This window comes from Phoenix dactylifera, chromosome 17 (genome assembly GCF_051530095.1).
Source record: "Phoenix dactylifera cultivar Ajwa chromosome 17, Ajwa_hap1_PhDact_Kaust_v1.1, whole genome shotgun sequence".
NCBI lineage: Eukaryota > Viridiplantae > Streptophyta > Magnoliopsida > Arecales > Arecaceae > Phoenix > Phoenix dactylifera.
This window is the reverse complement of record NC_143206.1, coordinates 12,447,470-12,467,290: the sequence shown is the minus strand read 5'-3', so window position 1 is coordinate 12,467,290 and position 19,821 is coordinate 12,447,470. Positions and strand designations below refer to the sequence as shown.

The following is a 19,821-nucleotide window of genomic DNA, read 5'->3' as shown; positions in this document are numbered from 1 at the left end:
AAATAAAATCTTGTAATAATGTAGGTTTCCGCATGTTGGAAAAGGACAAACTTCGTGTGCTAGGAAATTTATTAGTCAACGGAGAGGTACGAGTTAAAAGGCATCAACTTTAAAGGATACTCACCGTTTAAAATAGAATAAAAAAACGACTCCGATTGGCATAGGATCAGTTTGCTTTAGCTATCAATTTCAGCACATGGAAAGAGAGAATAGAATCTTTTTTCCAAAAAGTGGAGATCTGCTGATACTTTATCATCTTGGGAATTATTCTTTTCAAGAACTCGGCCACCCTTGGGAATCCCAAGAATACTTCAGCTTTTTCTTTTGTTTAGATTTTGGCTTATCTTTTGTTTCATTTGCATCTGTCTTAATCTGTTAATTTGTAACCCTCTTTTTCTGCCTTTTTTGTAACTATTCTCGTTAATAAAATTGGGTGGCAGCCTCCCTTTCCCTCAAAAAAAAAAAAGAAAAAAAAAGAGAAAGAAAGAAAGAAAAAGAAAATTAACATGATCAATCAACCCATATGAGGTTAGGAAAAGAATTGGAAAACAGGCATCATAATGAGGATTTTTTTGTTGAGAAAAATGTCAAGGAAATAAGACTGCAGATTTTATTTTGGGTAAAAACATGCATTTGGATAGGGAAATACTGTAGGCAACCTTGACATCCAGCTCTATGATCATAACGCACCTGCATAATTATCAAGAGGTTCAGAACCTGTTGCTTGAGCTTCAGGCCTGGTTCAGGCTGAAAATTAGGAACTGTTAAGACCCTCCTTAGTCTAAATGATTATGATCAAGAGACTGCGGTTCTGTAAATCAAATATTACTCATAATGCAGATGCAATCAAGAAATCCATATACATCCATCGCAAAGTATCCTTCTATGATCCACACCTATTATATTTATTAGATCGATTGCAGCCTGTACATAATGAATCTGGATTTAAGGATTTAGTTCACATGAATATGGATAAATGATGGGTTTAATTGTGTTTGGCACAATATCATCAAAGTGCAACAGTTTTCATATTTTTCAGCAGTGTTCCAGCAACTAGATCAGATGTTTCCCAATCAAAAAAGACTTATTAGCTTCAATTCATACTGCACGGTACTTTGAGCAACTTTATACAAGGAAATACATACATTATGATACAACTGTTGGATGATAACGAAAGATCAATGCTTAAGAAGTTGCGTATATGACATAAGAATTAAAAAATAACAAATAAATGAAAACAAGCAAGAATAACATCTGTTACTTCCATCACTTGAATGAAAATGCTGAAAATATACATTCAATGAACAATAATGCTACCAGTATGGACCGAGAAAAGGGCCTCCAAGCTCATCAGGAATCAGACTTATCAGGGGGAGTTCCAGCAAGCCAACCCCACACACCACGAGAACCCTGCCGCCTTTCGGCATTCAATGTTGCTTGCTCAGCAGCAGCCTTCTGCCGTTGAAGCAGCTCAAGCTCCTTTTGTAGAGTATCCATGGTCTGTAGCTTGTGTCTTAGTTCTGCAACATCAACCTATCCAGAGGAAAGTACTTAACTGTCTAGATCCGGTACGTATGCTCCCTAGTGGAACCGATTATTTTTGAACAGTGTATAAAATTAAATTATATAAAACTAGCCCTTATGAACAAGACTGTATCACTTACATCCCTGGTCTCCTTAAGGTTTAGGAACCAAAGCAGATAAGGTTAAGAAAATTAGGTACTGACAGGTAGGACTAACTTGAGAAGGCTTAGACCAAAGCAATGTTGAAATGCAACCATACCCGATAAACTATATTTTAAATTGATAACAGCATTGCCTTGTGAAAAAAGTTCTTTAAGCAAGCTTCCTTAAGCCCATAAAGAACCTCAAATTAGATTGTGTAGTAATATTTCAAAAAAAAATGGTTATTTTGATGATAGCAACTTCTGTAATGAATCAGAGAGCAAAATGAATGGAGGAATGAATGAGTGAATGAATGAATGAATGTTATTGGGCACTCCAAACCATAAACTGTCAACTAGTAAGGCAACTATTCTGACGAGTTGAGATATAGGCAGGAATATGCTCCGACATCAACGAGCAAATAACAGTTAATTGAAAATCCAGCACTGTAAAAGGTGTATAAGGAGAGCATACCTCAAGTTTGAAGCATCTTGACTGTTCAGCAGCAAGCTGACCACGGACAGATTGAAGCTCCTAAAAAGTTTATAGCAAAGACAAGTTCAAACACCAGATGTACAAAAGACACAATTTCATCATCGTTTGTGACATATCTTTTTCTTGTTAGAAGTTCAATATATTCTGAAGCATAGGGTCAACAGCAATTCAATATAAACTTCTTTGTTGGTTATGATCAAGGAAATAATTCCACTGATGGAATACTCCTCATGCAATATGTAGAAGTTTATGCAACAGCAGAAAATTCTAATGCAAGCAAGAATCAGTTTTGTAGCTCCATTAAAAATTTAATGGCATCTCCAATCTAATTAAGTGACCAATGAAATTAAAATGACACATGAACTTATGTCAAAAGCATTATTAGTAAGAGCAGAATCAAGAGGGGAAATAGAATCATGGTCAAAGAAACCATCCTCTTTTTCTTGAAGGTGACAAAAGACTAATGAAGCTAACCTTTGTAAGGTTTGCATTTCGTGACTCTGCATCAGCTAGCTCTTGCTTAAGATGGACCATCTCGAATTGTTCCCTGGTAATTGTTGCTCTCAATTCTTCATTCCCCACTTTAAGGGCTGATACAAGTTTCTCACTTGTTTCCACATTTCTGACATTCTAAGAATTGCAACAAATGTGACAGGTCAAAAAGGTTGGTCATCTTAATGGTTCAAATAAGTTGAAATGTCTACATATCCAATAGGAAATTCACAGCCTCATATAAGAGCTGTGAAAATCCTTTTCATGTTTATGCATCTATGCAACTAACTTCTACGTATGCATAGACATAATTATGTTTTCATTATACAAGTATGAATATGCATAGAGTGGGAAAGAGTTCTAATAGTTTTATATAGATTCTGCTAAAATTTCTGGAACTACAATTGTGGAATGCATTTTCCCAAATTACCGCAGGCAGTGGATCAACATTGTCCATCATGATTTCCCTCACTTTCCCCTCTTGAGCTGTTTCAATCTCAGGTTCCACAGCCCTACTTGTGGTTATACTATCAGGTCCGTCCACTATCCTGGTCTGTGCATTTGATTTGCAGCTCTGTTTGAGAACATAGACCTGACCACCAAAAAAAAAGACTCAGGAAAAGAAAATCATAAAAAATATCTACAGAGAGAAATATTTTTAATCACCAACCTCATTGCTATAATGCCCATTGTATCCTCCAAAAGAAATAATAACATCCTCTCCGGTGAAGGATGCGAAAACCAAACTCAGGCCCTGCCACAGAAACAAATTTGAAACATTGGTTAGACATCAGAAACAACTGGTTGCTAGCCAAAAGTGCTGGTGCAAAGTAATTTAAGGTGGATTTTATGAACATTGAGACTATATTATATCTCACAAGAACAATGGATCCATTTTCTATAGAATAAAACAATAACATTTCTCAAGTGACAAGGCAATTCAGAAATCCTATGTAGGGATTATGCTGATCAAAAACTAAATGTAACAAGAGACGAGAAAAGAAAAAAAAGGCAAGCTCCTGCAATGAGCTTTGTTTTCATTGGATGTACTATTATTTATTTGACACAGACAATCTTACAAAGTGCTTGTTCGTAGGAACTATTCATTCCAATGCTACAACATTATATAAGTAAAAATTACACAAAACATATTCTATTTGTGATTTAAGTCTTAACCTATAATCATATATACTTCCCTAAGCACCATCCAGAAACTTGAATGACGTGAAGTATAGAGAATAGTTGTTGTACACATAAATTTGACTTCACTGATTTGAAAGACGTTAGGAATGAAAATTTCCCAGTAGTAAGATGCCCACACCATGATCGTGCTATCGCATTGATTTCCTATAAGCCTTCAATTTCAGCACTGTAGTGGTATGGTCTAAATACTTGGCAATTGCCATAAGATAACAAGTATTGGGACCAACGGACTTAACATTACAATCTCAAGGTACGCGGAACCAACCGAACCGACGTACCGGTGGGGACCGGTACCAGTTCGATACCGGTTGGAACTGGTACCAAACCAGCCAACCGCAGAAAAAAAAAAAAAAAAAAAAAGCAGGGCCGCGTGGGCTCGCGCTAGAGTGCGGTACCATGTGGGCTCGCTGCCCTGTGCAGGGAACTGCATGCAAGCACGGGGAACCCCACGCAGGTGTGGTTCCCTGCACATGGATTCGCGTGGGCACGCTGCCCTGCGCACGGACGCTTCTTTTTTATTTTTTATTTTTTCTTCTCTTCTTCCTCCTTCCCGAACTCTCTTCCTCTCTTTTCTTCCTCTCTCTCCTCTCTTCTCCTCTCTTTCCCCCTTCTCCCGCGAGCAAAGATGGGGCTGGAACCGCGAGCAAGACGAGTGATCCTCATTGGCCCGAGGCCCGGTGCGACAAGTAGGCTTCTTCTCTTCTTCTTCTCTTCTTTCTCTTTTTCTTCCTCTTCTTCTTCTTCTTCCTCTTCTTTCTTCCTCTTCTTTTCTCCTCCTCCTCTTCTTCTTCCCCTGTGCCGGTACCGGGCTTGTACCGGTTCGCACCGGTACGGGCAAGGAGCCATTCGCTTTGGGGTCGGAACCGAATTATATGACTATACCGTATCGGTGCTGACCGGTACCGGTATGGTACAGCCTAAATCGGTCGGTTCCGACCGGTTCAACAGACTCTGCATTACATAATGAAGGAGTTTGCTTGTGGAAAAATTGAATAAATGCACAAAAGGCCAAGTCGTATAAACATTTAAGCACAAAGCCTATTTCCTTTCAGCAATTCTTGGTTTTATTACAATTTAAGAACCCTAAGAACTGGGAAAAGATAAATGAAATGAAACTCACCTCACTAGCAAGGGGTACACGTCCTTGGACGGTAGTGACAACCGACCATGTAAATGTGGACATGTTAAGAAGAAGAGTTTCAGAGACCCCTGCAAAGAAGCAGGTTATAGAATCAACACAAAACACAAAAGGCCAAAAGAACCAGCATTGTAGCAAAAATCTAAGCACATGAGCAGTATACATTTTTTCTCTTTGTATTGAAAATGTATCAGCCATTACTCTTTCCTTGCATTTATTCTTTGTTTATATATGGTGATCTATTGAATGATATAACTTGAAGCAAGTGTCAAATATCATAACAGAGGAACATTTCTTGTAGCCATACTTCTCATTCAACTTAGAAGTCTTATCAGTAGAGAACATAAAGTGGTTAAGAAAAAGGGACATACAATTAGAGGACATCCCAACATGGGAGAGCAGTTTTGATTTTATCTGATTGATCAAGAAAGAGAAACGGGAAACCTAATTAAATGGACTGAAATTCAGAAAACATAATAAACTGGAACTAACTTAGGTTGTAGCCAAAAAGCTGAACCCTATACCATATATCCTATAAGGCTAGTTGACTTCTGGAAGTTGATGAATGGTCAGAATGTGATGAATGAAGCAGTATCATTTTTGATAAGTATAATTATGACTTTGAACATCCCATAATTGAGGTTCTCTGGATCCACTCAATGTGAGCAATTCTCTCTAATTTTTGCATGGTAAGCAATTGGAGCAGACATTTCAGAATTATTTAAATGAATTTAAATTGTTTACAAAACCTTTGAGTATCCAATATCAGAATAAGAAAATCCTTTTCTAGTTTCTTCTCCTCTGAAGATAAACAATCCAAGAAGCAAACTCATCAAGTTCCATTAGGAACCTTATTGTATAGAAATTGCTGATTTATTTTTTAACATGCAATCCTAAAAGAGAAGTAAATTGGAAGCAAATGTCTTATATTTTTAGTGACAACATATACCTTTTTCTCCTTGATCCATGAAAAAAAAAATATAACATTTGACATGCATTGCTGAATCACAAACTCCATTATCTAGATTTGCTCTTTCTGGCTTGTACATTCCTTTATAGAATCAAAACTAGTTCTGGTGAAAGATCAGGTGCCAAACCAAAAATCATTAAGAAACCACTTGCACTTTGTAGAATCAATATAGCTCTGGTGAGTTGGTCATAAAAGACATTCAGATCACTCATAGACTGACTAATAAATTATAATCATCTCAATGCCAGAAATTCAATAAACTGGACAGGGATGGGATTTTTAATGTGCGGACAATTTCGTCCTCAAAAGTCCTCAGCAAATGTGATGCCATTTTCTATAGTATCTTGCTTCATTAATGGAAAAAAGGTCACTGTTGATTCACAGGACACTAAGAAGTAAGAAACTTGGAAGAACACTTAGAGTGTGAATTCTTGAATAGAGAGATCACACCGCACAGACATTATTAATAGCAGCATATGGTTCCAATGCACGAAAAGTGCACGTAAAATAAATAAATAAATAAATAAATAAATAACTGGTATGGGCAGAAATTTCAAATTTACCACTCTTATTATTGCCACCACCAACAATAAACCAGTTTTCTCCTACTGTTACGCCTGCATGGCCAGCTCGTGAAGCTGGAGTCACACCATGTTGTTTCGGTCTGGACCATTCCATCTGCAGTACAGCCAATTTTTTTTTATTGAGATATTTAAATCCTTGACTACTAAAAAAGCATATAAAAATAAAAGCAACCAACTTACACTCTTCAAATCAAGGACATGCAGATCATTAAAGCACATAGCATGTGAGGCCCCACCAAAAATTAGAAGATATCGCTCCGCATGGCATGCAGCAGCATGATCTGACCTTGGAGAAGGAGGCGTGCCGCTGAAAAAAATAGCAAAGATAGGATTGAAAGAAGGCACTTGTTTAAGATATACTTTAGGCTGATGTTTTCTTCAATTGTAAATATGTAATGATCATGATACCATAAATATTCCAAATGTACCAACACAATAAGATAAGCCTAAGAGGAACTCAAACTCAAAGTTAGCAGCCTACAAGTATATCAAAAGAAGGATTGTAAATACAAAGCAGTTATACCACCATCAAAAATATTCCATTTCTGAAGAAAGATTAAATAAGTATTTCAAACATAAAGTAAGAAAATTCTTTAGGAGAAGTACTTTGTTATTTCAAACTCAATGAAGATCCAAGGATGCTCCAGTAAGAAGTACTTAGGTTTGTGTTGAAAGTGGTAAAAAAAGAAGGGGAAAGCCTAAGATAACATGGACGAAGGTTGTGAGAAAAGAGATGGAGAAACTTGGAATAACATCAGAGATGACCTTAAATAGAAATACTTGGCGCATGAGGATCCATAAAACTGATGCCAAATAGTTGGAAAAAGGCTAGATGCTTATGGTTATGTATTATTTCACTAAAAAAGAGAGAAGAAACTGTTTTCTGTCACTTACATATAATCAACTTCATTCCAGGTCATGGTTTCCAAGTCAAGAATGTGCAAATCATTCAAGAGAGATCTCTTTGCATTTTCACCACCAAACATGACTAATCTTGTTCCAACAAGGGTCGCTGATTGACCTCCACGCGAGACCTACAAGAGAAATCAAATTTAAAATAAAGAATCCAATGGTGATTTTGTTTATTATTTTCTGGAATTTGAAAGAAGCATAAGAATAAAAATAAAAGCAACTGAATCTGGAATTTTTCCCTTAAATTTTAAAATAATGTCACATCACATTCATTCCCCATACAGTGTTTGTTTTCATCTTGAGCATTATTTTATGATGATGTAGCATTGCTCTATGCTACAAACACTTGTAGAGTTAGTGGAAGGAATAAGCTCTTTTGGTGATTATACAGAAGGCATCTTACTCAATGAAACTACCAATAGAAGATCATAAAATTTAGAGCATAATCATGGCTTTTCAGTAATTACTAGAATTTATTGCACTAGATTCCTTTAACATTAGCAGAAAAAATGTCATTAGATGTACTCCATCTTGACGTGTGAAGGATACCTGTACTTTAACTTACAGAGGATTGAGCTAGAAAGAACATCTTAGGAAATTAAAATAATCGACGTCATAAGGAAAAAGTTAGCAGTCCACAAGTTTCCAGAAACATAAGCAAGAAGAAACATACTGGTGCCTTCCCTTGAGTCTCTATGTTTGACCACATGCAAGTCTGCGGATCAAATTCCTTCACTATCATAAAAAAAACAAAATAAATATAAATGGCACAAGCCATTGATACTAGGAACTATGGTGACAAAGAAACAAAATGGTGCCAGAAAAGATTGTAAATAGAATTGCAAAAACCTGTAACTGTTGCAGAGGGATTTTTTGTGTGCCCTGCGACAGACAGAATTCTGCTTCTCCATGTAATCTGCAAGGAGCGAAAAACAAAAACAGATAGTAACCATGGTCTATGGATGTGATACTTTACAGACTGATCATCCCAAATAAATTCCAGCAAGTCTAGGTATTGTAAAGGAGAATTCATTTTCTGATTACCAGCGAGTGGCCACAACAGGGAGCAACTGGCATTGAGACTGTTGATTCCCCAGAATCAGAGGTGGATTTAGCCACCACCTTAGACCATGTCAAAGTTTTCAAGTCCAGAACCTTTGCCCAAAAAGAAAAAGAATGTAACTACATCACTTAGATGAGATTAATTTAATTATTCTATCAAGAACAAAGTTAGAATCAAAAAGAAAATTTTATACAGCTAGTACCAATAAGATTTCCATTTCTCTAGAGTTGTTGTCTCCCAGAAAATGGCATAAGATATTTTTAGACAAAAATTGCAAACCCACACAACAGAAAGCTAAATCATAATTTTTTTTCTGACAAAAAATCATAATTCATTTTTAAGTTACAAAGAGTGTAAGTTCATCACTAGCAACTAATCCATAAGTATCGCTATTTTTATCCAAAATGAGTACCATGAGAGAATGATTATCATTAGCCATGCACACCTGAAGGTCATTAAGATAACGGCCATTGTAGTTCCCACCAAAGATGTACATCTTTTCTTGCAATAAAGCTGATCCATGCTGTGATAATTTGAAAAATCAGCTGAATGCTGGAATGAAGCTTACAACATAAGGACAATATTGATCATCAAAGGACAGGATTGCTGCAGCACCTGATATCGAGGCTTTGGACGTTGTCCCGATAATGGAGGTGCAACCCATTGATCATACATAGTAACCGAACCAAGGCCCTCCATTGTAATATCTTTATCTTGAGTCTCTGACATATCTCCAATTTCGGTGGAAATAGTATTAGGCTTTGGAGAGGAATTTCCATTGGGAGTGGTCAAGTATAGTTTTGGCTTCTGCAGCAAAACAGAGAAATTATATATGCATGAATAAAACACTATATTTAAAGTAAGAACACTGGATCTTTGTTATTGGTATTTGTCTGGAAAAAAGAAATATAGAATGATGTTATATACATAAGTTCCATAAGTTAGATAAAGAGCATGTTTAAAACTTTGAAAAATAGAACATTGGAACTTCTAAATCACATGTGGGTAGGAGTTTCTGCATACACTACCCACAAGAATAAATATTTAGGAAAAATACATTCCACACAAATATCATCCTATATAAAAATCAAATCATAATGATATCAATGCATTGATAAACCAGCATACATATGAAAATGTTAGATTTTGTAGGAAGATAAATTGAATTGACATAATCCAAGGGATTTGCGTTTGATAATATACGCACAGATACTATAAATGCAACTCAATTTTCAGGTCTGAAGCTCACATTCAAAGTGTCGTCACAGTGCAAGCTGTGTAGATAATTCATATCCTTAATTGGAGGAGAAAATATCTTTTAAGTCCTTGATAATATCAAACTAGATTTGTTTTTTCATGTTTAAAATTTTTGCAAAAAATGAGGGAAATGCTAGATTGGTGTTAGCAACTTTAATGCTGCATTTCACCAAAGTTGGCAAACTTTCTGGCAGGAACTTAGAAGGATTTAATACTTTGGAAGGAGATTAAAGATTATGGAATTGGTAGTTTGTTTGGGCAAAAGAATGGATGTCTAGCTAAATAATAGGGTCATGATATCAAGTTAGAATGAAGACACTTCAGCGAAAAAATATTGACTATAAGGGCAAGGAGATTAGATAAAGGCAGCAAAGGATCCATGGTTGATGGCGCGACAAGAATTATAGCAGCATTAACATCGAAGTACATGTAAGTATCATAATGGGTGGTAAAAATCTCCAATATGGTCATGTTCAATATTTTAAAAGATTGTAGATCAAGACAGGCAACAACCTAGTGCCTAGATGCTAGATGGGAGCCTAGGCAAGCATCCAGAGATCAAGGTCGTCCAAAGAATGTAAATGTTTTATAAAAAATAAGAAGAAATGTTAAGGAATAGTTACAGTCCAATAAATAAGACATATCAGATAAGGTGTGGTAGGCCAATGGGAAGTATCAATTTTGCAAGATCCAATACTAGTTTATAAATTGATCTTATTCTACATAAACAAACATGAGGAAAAATGTTAAGAACGACGAATGACTTAGCTAGTAGGAGAATGGATTCCCCGTGGATCAACTTTCTCAAGTATTTGAGGGGGTGGGGGGGAGATCCTGGCTAAAAATTATGGAAAGTCAGCATGAGATTAAGGTTTTGAAGGAGAGAGAACTTAGCAACATGATGGCTTTCCTTTATTGCTTTTCAACTGCTTTTTTTTTTCCTAGTTAATGGGAGGTTATAATTCTGATTGAATTACATCATAAGAACACTAGTGGTGTTAAATCCTGTTTCTGACTCCAGTTTCAAAGAAATCATGGCTACAAAATGTACGAATGCTAAATTCCAGCTGACCTTTCGAGCAGACTTTCTAAACTAAGTTATAGCGTCTACCCCACAATGTCAAGACTATCTAACCTTTTTCCTCATTTTCCCTCTTCACCAAGATCATTCCTTCTTCCTATAACTCATCTCCCTAACAGAACTCAGTCCTTCTCTTTCAACCTTACTTTTCTCTCGAACATTATAAAATATGAAAATGCGCTAAACCTTCTTTTGATTGTTTAAGACCATTTCCTTAGTGTGACATCTTATCATATGCCCAATGACCAGAGTTGTAGCTTAGTTCAGGCATTTGTTTGAAACAGTATCATCAATGGTGTTGGTAGGAGAGGGTTGAAGGAGGCATATGTATTGTTCTATGTCCTAGATGCTGTCAACATTTGGGACTTTTCTTTTTGTCTCAGAAGCTTCTCTACATGCAGTTTGGACTTCGATATGTACATCTTCCCTTCTAAGGTGTTCCTTCTTGTCAGTTCGCCACATGGCACCCTTACTGCAGATCAAAAATTGGGCTTTTTATCCTAACTTTTGATTATCCAAATTCTGTCTGAACTTTTGGCAATTTTTCCATAGTTTTCCAAATTTTGAATCTTTCCCCAAGATAAAATCCTAAAACCCTGAAATTTTGACCATGCACATAGCCAACTCTATCATGATCGGAAAGGATTGGATGATCATGATGTACAGTGTACATGTGAATTTTTCACACCAATGCAATCTCCGCTAGAGGTGATTACTTCAATTAATGAAAAATTAAAACCAAAAAAATGCAAGGGACCCGATAAATGTAGAGATACTTGATGAAGGATAAGTTCCGAAGGAAAATCAATTCATCAAAAAGCGAAGTCCATCTTAGCCTCAATATACTTACATGCATTTCCATTCCTGTAGTAGGCTCAACTATATATTCAGGTGCCTTTGAATACCACGCAGGATCTTCCTCCTATTGAAAATGCTAAAAGGAGTCAGCTATTGTACATTGAGATCATCTTAAAAACAATCTTAGGCTTGTAAGCACCTCCAAGATTTTCACAAAAAGACGCATTGCTTCTGCGAAAGCCATTTTTCCAAGCCCATGCCAACTGAAAGCATAATAAACAGTAGTCCAGACCATATATCCAGATGACAAACTTTAAACCATAATCCAAAAAGCAGGAAATACTAGAAGTAATGAATTCAGAGTTCTATTAAATATTATAAGATTATTTAAATATGTCTTCTTGTATGACTATTCACTAGGAAGAAGCTTGATACACATTACTCATATGAAATATTACATCAAGGTTAATAAATATAATTAAGCACAAAAAAGAAAAAAAAAAGATACTACAACAAGGTCTGAGCTATCGAATGTGACGAAACATAAACTCTCTTTCACCCTTTCCAAGAAATTGTGACACATATCATGATGAGAAAAGCTTATCTGAATGGTATATTAAAGAAGTTGAGAAATGTCTGCTATTTTATGTTAATCTTTTTTTTCTTAAACAGAATATTGGGTTTGTCTTGTTTTTTTGTTTTGTTTTGTTTTCAAATGAGCTGTTGTAATTTTCTGGTCATGGATTCACAATTTCATCTTTGGACTTTCTTATTCTATGATGTTGTTGAACAAATTATATGTTGGTGAAGTTGTTTACTACTTGTTCAAAGTGAATTTTTTTGAGTAAATCATTTTCTGTAAATTAAGTTTTTCATTTCTGGTAACCTGAGAACTAGGACTGCTAAGCAAGTGAAGCATCTATGGCTGCTAGCTCTCAAATTAGGATGTCTGACTAGTTAACAAGCTGAAGTTTATATATGGAAAGTCTTACATAATTTTTGCAACTACTTATAAAAATCTAACTCTGTATTCTATTTATCAAGGCTAACATAATTTAAAAGGAGAAGAATGTATTCTGACTATGAAATTGAGATGAGATTATGGAAATTAGCTGAAATTAAATGTATCAAAAGCCTTGAGGGGCCTAAGGCTCTCATCAAATCTCTTAAACAAGTTGTTCATAAACAGCTCAAATTCTGCTTGAAATTAAATGAAGAGTCAAGCTAAAACCGATCTTGGTATGGGTTGGTTCTTGTTGGTTAAAATTTTGGCAACAACAAGAATGGGTCAGTTCTGGATGGTCCACTAACCCAACCATGTGCGTCACTAATCCTGAGTCTCTAATGCATTAAAATCTGCATCTCTATTGTTCAAATCTGCCGATTTCTCTTGCTGTAATTTAAGTGGACCATCTTTAGAAACAATAAAATTTTAGAATCCCTTCCTTAGGAGTCTTATCTATTTCTCATGCCTAAAGACAGATTTTTAAACCCTTTTATTTCCCTCAATCGTCAGCATACACCTTTACTATCTTCTTTTTTGAGACTGGATGGTACGTCCATAAATTGACCCACTCTCTATGATTCTTAGCCCCTTAGATTCATCAATGTGCAAGCAATCTTTCTCCATTTCGCTCTCATCACCAAGTTTTCTATCTAGTTTGCTCTAGCAAATTGAAATTTAATATTTAATTATCATCCAGATGTGAATGTAGATGGTAAAGGACACCTGTGCAACTTGGAGGATGAGATTTTCTCATTTTGTTCCACATTTTCACCTACGTGGAAGACTCAATCTCTTGTTAATTAGTATACTATCTCAGCAAGAAGATTAGCCTGTGGTCAGGCAACCCCTCTTTGGGGCAAAATGATAATTTTTGGGGTCAATTTTCCCATATGAATGGAGGTGGCAACATTTGAAGAAAGGAAGCCACAAATTTCCGAAGGCTTGAATATAGAAGATGATAAAGATTTAAAAAAGAATACTATGGCACATCCTTTGAATCTGTTGATATTGGATCACAGTCATGCATGGATAAGAATTTGCAATAAGCCTCCTTCTGGTATCACCTATTTGTTTTTCTTCAGTTATTCTCCCTTATTACGGCGCGGGGGGGGGGGGGGGGGGGGGGGGGGGGGGTATTAGTATCTATTTTTATTTTCTTAATAATGGGAATTGTTTACCTTCTTTTCATCTAAAGTAGCTTCCCGAAACCATTAATTATATATACTGCAGAAGGGAAGAAGCAGAGAAAATAAGCATTATTCACTCACTGTTGGAGTCTGATTTTAATTAAAATTCTTTTAACAAGGTCCAACTATGATAACTGATAAGTTTCTGAAGCTTATGTAATGCTTTAAGGAACTTCTACGAAATTCATTTCAGTTTCTTATCAACGAGACCTGCCTAACATTAGATGAGATCCCCCATAATTTCTTTAGTTAGCATGTGTACCATCTTCTAGAACAAAAGCAACTCTAGACGTCATGAGTAAACATACATAAAATTGATAGCAGATAAGAATGCCCACCTCATAATTCTAGCACACTGCAAGTCCCAAAAAAAAAAAAAAAGGTTGTTGTTCGGAAAAAAGAACTGTGGACAGTACAATTAGATCAGAGGGGCCATGAACCTGACCGTAATACTTGCCCATCTTCTTTCAGTAATTCTTGTAAATGTGCAAATATCTGAGATTTCAAAAGGTAAAAAGCAATCTAATTTCCTCTAGGATTTGAAATAAGGAACGAATTATTGTACTTGTATTTCTGTGATCCAAGATACCATTCACCGCGGGCACAAGTAACACCAACCTTGTCCACTTGCTATGCTCCGCAGGATTCCACGCACTGGGTTCCGGAACAGTACAAGGCCCTATAGTTGCCTGCAGTCAAAAAAAAAAAGCAAAATAAACAATAAAAATACCATATCTTCAGCAGCGAAATTGCACTATTTCTGTTCGTCATCACCCCACCATCACAAAGCCAACAATGATCCAAGAAATTCACGATCACACAGCCAATAACCTCCAATCCACATCCAAATCAGCAATACCGACATAATCTTAGCACCCAATCCCAGATCTAAGAACTCGGGCGTTAAGTTCATGGACAGAGTTCTCAATTTGACAAGCAAAGATAGATCAAGAACGGGCAACATTCACAAGAAAGAGCACCAGATCGACAAGAAGTCCTTCAGTAATGGCGGATTAGGGCAGGGATCTTACTTGCTGATAGAGGGCGTAGAGCAAGAGAGCGACGTCGTTCTGGAAGCGAGAGATCGCGCGGGCGGAGGAGACGGTAGATCCGCCGAATCCGACGTAGGCGGCGGCGGCGTAGAACCTCTCGGGATAAGCGGGGGCCATCGCCCCTGCCGCGGAGAGAGGAGCGAGCGTTTCCGGCGGCGTTTCTTTACGAGGCCAGGGGGTTCTCCTCCTCTTCTTACCGGCTTCTCTCCTCCTTTTCTTGCACCTTGGTTCCCGGGCGAGTTACGGGAATCCCGTCAGCTCGAGGGTCACACGGATGGCGTTGTACGGAGCCTGGTGCCTCACGTGCGGGGCACAGGCAAACCAGGGCTGGGTTTCTTTAATATTGCTTCGGACGAACGCCTAAGCCGGTTCGGTTTTGGACGGTGGGAGAGAGAGGGCGCGGGCTCGTTATGAGAGACTCGCGCTTGCAAGTGGCTGTGGCTGATTGCTGTCAGCTTTCAGGCACTATTATTTTTGAAACTGAATTGCAAGCGATGGGCACGTAACCGGGTACCGCAGTTCACCTTCATCATTATAGGAGGGGACTCCAGTTACCGTGATAGGTTGAATCCAGAGGAGCTCGAGTAGCTTAGAAAAAGACCTGCTACGTGATATTTGGTTGTTGGACGACGACGGAGTGGCTCTTGAGGCCAAGCACGTCTTTAAAGAAGTGAACAGTGATGCAGATTGGATGCCGTTTATATGACTAACCTCGCAGGTGATACGTTGTGAACTATGCTTAGAATATTCCGTGATATTTTATTTTTTAATTTTATTGGATGTGTCCGAACACATATAATTTGACTAGGGATGCAAATGGGTCGGGTCGGATCCTGGGTGACCCCGATCCGACCCGATTTTTTATTCGGGTTCTAATTTTGGACCCAGATCCGACCTAGTTGAAGGTCGGATCGGGTCGGATTGGGTTCGGATCGAGTCCGGATCCAAGTCGGATTGGATTCGGATCCAAATTAGGTCCAATTTTTTTGCGCTTTTGGGAAAGGATTTGGGCAAATCTAATTTGATCATATCTGCCCGTATCGAACATTCTCCTGGCGGGGCGGGGGCCAGTGGGGGCTACTACGCGGGGGTGAGCTTGTCTCTTCCTCCCCCTACCCCTTTTGCATTAGAAGAAAAAAAAAAAAAAATTTGGGCAAATCTAATTTGATCATATCATAATTATGAGGTGCTGGGTGACTCATGACTTGAAAGACTTGCAATTGACCTCCAGTCAGAACAGATGACCCCTGACTAAGTCGGTCTACAAGCCAAATTTCATATCACACTATTTTTTGTCCATATGACTGATTGGACGGAACTTGGTGTCTCCCGGCTCCCCTCTCACGAGGACAAAAAAAATCCCAGACCTTCTTCCAAAATCCAATTCCATGGCAGAAAACATGCACATGACCCATATTCAGTTCGGTGTTCCCTCACTCCCTCCCTGCAAAAGTTAAAAAAAACAGAAACCAAAAAATAGAAGAAAAAAAAAAGAAAAAAAAAAAGCCTGCCACCGAGACTCCAGATGTAATAGACCGAGAGAGGTTCCTCACGGACCAATAGTGCCACGACCTACATAAAAAAAAAAAAATAAAACTTTCTTTTGCTTTTCCTCCTTTTTTTTTTTTTTTTTTCTCTTCAGATCCATTCGGGTCGGGTCGGATCCGTTCAATGAATCCAGATCCGATCCAGAAAATAATTCGGGTCCAATTTTAGAACCCGATCCGGATCCGCGGGTCTTAAAATTCGGATCGGATCGGATCTACGCGGGTCGGGCCTTAAGTTTGACATATCCGCCTTAACAAAAAAAAAAAAAAAAAAAGCCTGGGCAGCCGACCCGACCCATTTGCAGCCTTAAGTTTGACATGTCTGCCTCAACAAAAAAAAAAAAAAAAAAAAAAAAAAAAAAAACGCCTGGGCCAGCCGACCCGACCCATTTGCAGCCTTAAGTTTGACATGTCTGCCTTAACAAAAAAAAAAAAAGCGCCTGGGCCAAACTCGAGGTGTCGGCTGTCCAAACTGCTCGTTTTCGAGTCCATCGTGCCTCGTTTTCGAGCCTCCCGAGCGCCGACGGACGGACGTTTAGGAAATGTATAAATCTCCATTGATGACTTTCCAAAACAGAATAAACAACCCTTCTTTCTACTCTGTCTACTGGCTTTGCAAGTTGACATAATGACTGTTTTTGTTTGATTACAATCCATCTTTGAGCCAAGTAGGATTTATTGCTAGAACATCTGTAACCATATTCGACCCAAACTGCTGGCTTGTGGGTCCAATATGGGTGCTTACGAGAACCAAACAAACCCTTAACAAAAGTTTTCAGTGGATGCATCGAGATATATGGGATCTATATATGAACAAGAATTTTTAGAGTATGTTTGACTCATTCAGATTATGATTGAACAAATGAGACAATTTTCCAAATGAGCAGCATCCAAGCTATGGGATCATTAGTTTATGAAAGATCGTAGATCAGAGACATCTAACCGAGATAGATCAGTTTCAGCTCCAATCATTCGATAATTTCCATAAACACAAATTTTACATTTTATAGTTCAGCAACTACCCCGACCGATTAGAAATCCTATATATTAGGGCTCGTTTGGTTCGTGGGAAGTATTTTCCCTCCTAGGAATATGATTCCTGGGAATCATATTCCTAGGAAGAGGATACCTAGGAAAGTATTTTTGGCATGTTTGGTTAACCATGGGAAAGTGATAAATTTCCAAAGTGCTCATGTTTGGTTGACCATCCACTTTCCTAGAAAAGTTATGTATAATTCCTATTATGCCCTTAATAAAAATTAGTTCTTTAATGCCTCTTTAATGCTTCTTTAATGTTGAAGGGTCTTTTTGGAAAAAAATAAAAAAGGAGTGATTCCCACCTCATGGGAAAGTAACTTTCCCATGTTTCTCATGGGAAAGACTTTCCCATGAAATGTGGGAATCATATTCCCATGGGAATACAACTTTCCCATCTCTCTCCTTTGAAAACTCCAACCAAACAAGAGGCATTTCATTACTTTCCCGTTGACCATACTTTCCCCCCTCCTTTTCCTGCGAACCAAACGAGCCCTTAAGTATTATTTGCAACATCTATTTAGATGGATCAGAATGATGATAAATAAATTGGTATCATTTCCTCGATATCTCTGACGATTAAGTTTATAATAAATATAGTTGTGATGCATAAGATTCGTAGATATTTTTTTTCTTTCGAGCAAAGTTTATAAATATTTTTATTGTAATTTGCAATAGAAAATATCATTGTCTGAATCCACATATAACATTTAAACATAGAATAACGTATACGACATGATATCTTGCATCATTGTGATGTCAATTGAACCTATAGAAATGATATTTAATATATATATATATATATATATATATATATGGAAAGAGAACAATATTTAGCTATGATTTTAATCCTACAAACCAGTCATCTGAGCATTCTTTGAAGAGAAGTGATTGATATATAGGCGGATTGAGATGCGTCCAAGGGAATTAAGATTGATGGCATATTAAACGTTTGCAATCATTTTCTGTAGTGCTTCCCCTACAATATGAAGTGAGCATTATCTCTAGTTTGACTCTATCTTCATGTTTGATCAGTTAGAGATAAATTTTTTAAGCAAAATTCAATTTTTAATCGAAGAAACCCATACCTCATGATACATGTGTAGAATTTTAAAATTATGGTTGCCAAAACTTTTAAGTATGGTTTTAAGCTTGAACATGAAAACTAAAGCAGAGTTTTACGGCGCAATGCAGAAACAAGAGATACCTGTGGGATGTATCAAACTATGGGATGGTTGTTGACTTGTTGGTTCAACCTGTGCTAACCCGTTGACATGTTAATCTTTGATAAAGGGGAGTGGTTTTCCTTGCATCAAATCCTACCTAAGTTAGATCAACTAAGTTTGTTTCCTTTATGTTTGAATTCATATTTCAAAAGCATTTTTTCCTTCCAAATTTGAGTTCACTTGAAATAGTATTTAAAAGTATTTTTAATACAGTACCTTTTGCTTTGTCAAAATTTTTGAATAAAAAATATTTAAATTTATCAATATATATCTAAAATATTAAAAGGAAGATAAAAATAAGTAAGTGTAGCTTATCCAAGAATCAACTAAGAGGTATTGATATAAAATTTCGGATTGCTCTATGCTTTTGCACCATATCAGAGCGAATTGAATGTGAACGGATTCGGTCTGTGCGGATTACGATTCTCTTATATTTAAGCGAACTAGACAAAAACACAAAGGGGCAGAAAAACAAATAGCACCCAGTAAAAACAAGTAACGAAAGAACGCGGGGAATTAAGATTTTTTTGTATACCCTTCTAAATATCAGATATTGCGTGAATACCTTTTCAAAATTGATATTAGTTTTTTTATTCTTATTTTTGCATATGTACCCATGCCATCTAACGCCGTTAAAAAATTAACGGTTTCAAATTAAAATGACTAAAATACCTTTAATGGGTAGGCGTGCAAATAAAAATTTTTATAAGGGTATACAAGCAAATAGTAACTTTACAAGGATATTCATACAATTTCCTATATGTAGAAGGGTATATACGCAAAAAAAAATCCTAATAGATGAAAAAAATTTAGATACATTACTTAATGTGATAGCCTTAATAATTTTGTATTTATTAGGAAATGCATTTGGTTCTATGACCAAAGGCCTGGTTCTTTATCATGAATATAACAAAAATATATAATAGGATTTACAAATTGGTTGTATCTAGATTTACCTCTTGCAATTGATCTGATGATGGGATTAATATCATAATAAGAGGTATGGTAGCTTTGCGTGATAATTAATATGGATTGCTTTCTTGCAGGACACAAGTATAAATGGTTATATTCTTCTATGCATTAAACTCAAAAGCAGATAGAAAAGTTTTT

General features: G+C 36.9%; 1 protein-coding gene across 2 annotated transcripts; it reads right to left on the bottom strand.

Moving 5' to 3' along the window:
- Window positions 1-1,105: 1,105 nt before the first annotated feature.
- Window positions 1,106-15,407, bottom strand: LOC103707287 (acyl-CoA-binding domain-containing protein 6). 2 transcript variants are annotated; one of them, XM_008791714.6, is made up of 18 exons: window positions 14,883-15,407; window positions 14,470-14,540; window positions 11,858-11,921; window positions 11,711-11,782; window positions 9,138-9,329; window positions 8,968-9,045; window positions 8,504-8,614; window positions 8,309-8,375; window positions 8,133-8,194; window positions 7,442-7,581; window positions 6,728-6,854; window positions 6,527-6,641; window positions 4,976-5,064; window positions 3,323-3,406; window positions 3,083-3,244; window positions 2,635-2,790; window positions 2,140-2,199; window positions 1,106-1,533 (listed from the first exon to the last, which is right to left on the bottom strand). In XM_008791714.6, the coding sequence occupies exons 1-18, from the start codon at window positions 15,018-15,020 to the stop codon at window positions 1,351-1,353; spliced, it is 1,971 nt and encodes a 656-aa protein (XP_008789936.2). In that variant the 5' UTR covers window positions 15,021-15,407; the 3' UTR covers window positions 1,106-1,350. The 2 variants fall into 2 exon arrangements, with proteins under 2 accessions (XP_008789936.2, XP_038988699.2); XM_039132771.3 differs by having other exon boundaries at window positions 14,417-14,540; window positions 14,883-15,217.
- Window positions 15,408-19,821: the final 4,414 nt, after the last annotated feature.